The 4,393-nt window shown below is 36.7% G+C and overlaps 1 protein-coding gene across 1 annotated transcript in view; it reads right to left on the bottom strand.

Annotated features, from left to right (window-relative positions):
* LOTGIDRAFT_166643 (hypothetical protein) overlaps positions 1-4,393 on the bottom strand; it is a gene marked incomplete at both ends in the record, with an annotated part of 36,068 nt that overhangs the window by 7,762 nt on the left and 23,913 nt on the right. Inside the window, 7 exons of the mRNA XM_009064068.1 lie at positions 195-276; positions 435-570; positions 1,167-1,340; positions 2,001-2,153; positions 2,607-2,749; positions 2,966-3,040; positions 4,066-4,144. Of these exons, the coding sequence (XP_009062316.1) occupies positions 195-276; positions 435-570; positions 1,167-1,340; positions 2,001-2,153; positions 2,607-2,749; positions 2,966-3,040; positions 4,066-4,144 (842 nt within the window). The remainder of the gene's footprint in view (positions 1-194; positions 277-434; positions 571-1,166; positions 1,341-2,000; positions 2,154-2,606; positions 2,750-2,965; positions 3,041-4,065; positions 4,145-4,393) is intronic.

Here is a 4,393-nt window from a genome sequence, read left to right as displayed (position 1 = left end):
ATACGGGTAACGCCATTCAGTGTTCATGAGCGAAATTTAGCCAGGACATCAACATTAGTCTACTCATTTTCGATTTTCAACTATCGAGGGGTCTGTACAAACCAGAAAATCAGCCCAACAAAATACTTATATTTAGTGTTCAAGTACCTTTTTATTTCCACAGGATGTTCCTTGGGCTGGTGTTATAGACTCACAGTCATCAGTGCCGCTTCCGCTTGCTCCTTTAGAACAAAACATCTTTCTACAAACTTCACTTCCGTTTCCGAATGAGCTGCCCTGGAAAAAACACAAAACAACACAATATTCAACGCATTGTCCGAGGGATTTGGCCCATCCCACTTAAGCCCGAGACCCCCCTCCCCTAATTTTCTAGTTGAGTCACCTAATTACTTTTTTGTTTCTATTAGCTGTCTTAAATACAATAGATTACATACCCTGCATACGTACGAATCCGCACCATGTATGTGGCGACATTGTTCGTCTGGACCGTACACCTGCCCAGCAATTTTACTAGATATATCAGGGATATTTTTTGGCTCTATCGAATCTCGTAAACATGTGGACAAAGAGCTGAAATTAAAGAATGAAAAAGGGCGTTTTAAATAAGAACTAACTGTTTCAAAGATGACAACTGTGATTCAAAAGGATCCTATCCTACCATCCTGTCCTTGACAAAACCTCTTGATTCATCTTTCCTGAATTATCCGTACCCATTTACAGCTGGGTCGACTGGAATAATGCGGAAGACAACTTATTTAAGGTTACAAAGTCACGCGCCGGTGGAGATTAGAACGCACGACCATCATTTAATCGACCAAGCAAACGATGTCATATGAACGATTCCAACAATGTCGCCAACTGGAGGCAGATGAAAGTAGGGATGTAGCCCGCGATATAAATGTAGGAGGAACAGACTTCAAAACATTTGGACAAGACAATGACATTTACTGCAATTATGAACAAAGACCATCATCTGCCCTGCAGTGGCGTTTCTTAGCGAGGCCAGCCCCCCACACCTCCTCTCAGAAATTTTACTTGCCTGGCGTTTGCTCCCCACACCCAGTTTCAAATTTCAAACCATTCAGTTCTTAAATGCCTGGTGCTATCGGCCCCCATCGACAATCATCGCTATGTCACATTGCTGCTATAAAAGATTTAATATTTACCCGTCGTTTAATATTTTGGTTAGGAAAGTTTGAAACTGTGAGACAGAACACGATGAGAATTTCCAGGGATTTAGAATATTTGTTGGTTTTTCTTGAAAGTCTGATCGTGGTGACATGATATATCGACTTTCAGCTGCACAGTTATTGTTTTCTCCATCATGGACACCGTCCATTCTGAAATGAAATCGAATGAAACTAAATGAAAGGAAATGAAATAGAAATGAAACGGAATTGAGTCCATTCTGAAATGTAACGAAATGAATTTTTATGTAAAAACCATTAAATGAAATGAGTTTTTTACGCCCTACCTGTTCTAGTGAAATGAGTTTTTTACCCCCTACCTGTCCTAATGAAATGAGTTTTTTACCCCCTACCTGTCCTAATGAAATGAGTTTTTTACCCCCTACCTGTCCTAATGAAATCGAATAAAACTAAATAAAAGAGTTGTATGTTTTAACTGTTCATTCTGGTTTGAAATGAAATAAATAGAATGGAGTTTTAAGTCGGACAGAAATCGTGCTGATACCCTTTTCTTAAATTGAGAACGAACCAGATGTCGGAGTTTTATTCTGGAAGTGAACCGGAAATTAAAAGTGAGGTCTTTTAGCAGTTGTTGTGTAAAAGTGGAATATTAGAATAAATAAATGAACAATTTATCCTACTTTCACTGCCATTACATTCTCCTCCTTCCTAGATTAGATTCCTAGATTTCACCCTCCCCCCCCCCCTCCCCTCCATCGCGACGCGTACCCTCGGGGGCCATGGTGCTCGAATGACCCCCGTCATTGAAATCCTGGCGGCGCCACAGGTTGAAATGTAGACATACTGCCTTACCCATGCCCCAATTCATGAGAAGCTGTTACAATACTCTGGAAACCTCCCCTATCTTCAACAATCGACGTACTGGAGCCATCAGTTTTACATAGTTTACCAATGTTGGCAAGTCCAGTCGTGTACTGTTCGTTTCCAGAACTGAATAGATCATACCTGAATACAGAATAAAATATATTAATTTTCTTACAACAATAGATAATGTCGTATTCAGCAAACATCTTTAATATTCGTAAAATTTGAAGCCACACTTGCAGCGAAGGTATTCTAATCGGTCAGTTATCGCAGTATTATTTACTGAATTGAAGGCGCTTAACAAATTAATTATTTTATATTAAGTTAACTTTGAATAATAGTTGTGAGTCTACATCAGTTGACATTTAGTCCAAAAGGGGCACATCAGGTGGACTATCGTCCGAAAGGAATGGACTGCCCTCCCTCTGTGAGGAAAACCGAGATTAAACTATTGTCTTAAAAGGGGAACGGGATTTTATTCTCCCCTGAAGAGAAAGAATCGGTTTGAACTATCGTCTAGGGGGGTACATGTATAAGTTATTATCTTAAGACGCAATGGGTGAAATGGCCCTCCGGAAAGTAGAATGTACATACCCTGTAAATGCCATAACATGATCGTAAGGATCTGAAAAATTGGTTGGTAACCATTTTTGTAATTCTTCTAGAACTTTTTCAGCGTCCACTTGTTTTGTTCCGTCTTTAACCAAGGCTATATCATCTGTCCACGGCATAGCAGTCTAGAATAGAATAGAATAGAATAGAATAGAATAGAATAGAATAGAATAGAACGTTAGGGCAAAGCAACAATCCAGTGACATCGAGAATACCTGCACAGTCAAACTTGTGCGAACGGATATGTTATGTGGCCTGACCCTTTTCTAAGCAGCCAGCATTCCCCTGACCGCTTGCTTGATAAAAGTTTTAGTGTACAACAACTATAACGGTGCACCAACCTTAAATATGGTAATACTATAAGGTATGATGGATATATCTAAATCTGGTTTCATGCTCTGGAACCGTAGATTGACCTACAAACAGATAGAGATAGGTATTGGTATTATTAATTAGTGATTACTTCAGCTGATTCTAAGATTTTTACGGGATGCCGCATTCTTAATTTCCCATCTTCAAGCTGAACAAAATCATAGTTTTTCTGAATGTGAATCAGAGATTTGTTAAATCACACGTTTTGTAAATCAGACGTTTGTAAATGAGACGCTTTGCAAATCATAGATTTAGTTCAATAGACGTTTTGTAAATCATACGTTTTATAAATCATACGTTTTGTGAATCAGATGTTTTGTAAATCAGACGCTTTGCAAATCAGAGTTTCAGTTTAATAGACGTTTTATAAATCAGACGTTTTATAAATCAGACGTTTTATACATCAGACGTTTTATACATCAAACGTTTTGTAAATCAGACGTTTTGTAAATCAGACGTTTTATAAATCAGACGTTTTATACATCAGACGTTTTATACATCAGACGTTTTATAAATCAGACGTTTTGTAAATCAGACGTTTTATAAATCAGACGTTTTATACATCAGACGTTTTATAAATCAGACGTTTTATACATCAGACGTTTTATACATCAGACGTTTTATAAATCAGACGTTTTATACATCAGACGTTTTATACATCAGACGTTTTGTAAATCAGACGTTTTATAAATCAGACGTTTTATACATCAGACGTTTTATAAATCAGACGTTTTGTAAATTTTGTAATCAGACGTTTTGTAAATTTTGTAAATCAGACGTTTTGTAAATCAGACGTTTTGTAAATCAGCGATTACAAAAGTAAGAAAGAGAAAGAGATGTGAAAGTCCCGTATAAAAAAAGTTTCACGGTGTTGAAATGTAGATGTTTGTTGCCTATAGATGTAATGTAATTACAGTCATTAAATACGTCGCATTACCACTTCCGACTTCATAATGGTTATATACTAAACAGTCTATTTTTATTTTTATTACATTTATGGGTAATACAGACCCTCACTCGACACTATACCTCGTCTTTTCATATCTTAAAAAAGGAACTGCTATCTTACCCCAGCTATGACATGAGTAAAATAAACTCGGATATCTTCTACTGCTTTGGCATCATCGTCGTTTTGTCTAGTCAGCCATCTGGAATAGAAATGAGGGATCGTGGGGGTTTATCCTAGAGGATTTTTCAGATTGTTACAAAATGTAATGAGAGGAAAACGAATAAAATTTAAGAGATTGGAATAGAATAGAATAGAATAGAATAGAATAGAATAGAATAGAATAGAATAGAATAGAATAGAATAGAATAGAATAGAATAGAATTAGAATAGAATAGAATAGAATAGAATAATAGAATAGAATAGAATAATAGAATAATAGAATAGAACA

The sequence above is a fragment of the Lottia gigantea genome, assembly GCF_000327385.1.
Source record: "Lottia gigantea unplaced genomic scaffold LOTGIsca_60, whole genome shotgun sequence".
Lineage (NCBI taxonomy): Eukaryota > Metazoa > Mollusca > Gastropoda > Lottiidae > Lottia > Lottia gigantea.
Note: the sequence above shows the minus strand (reverse complement) of the source record. Positions and strands in the feature narration are given on the sequence as shown.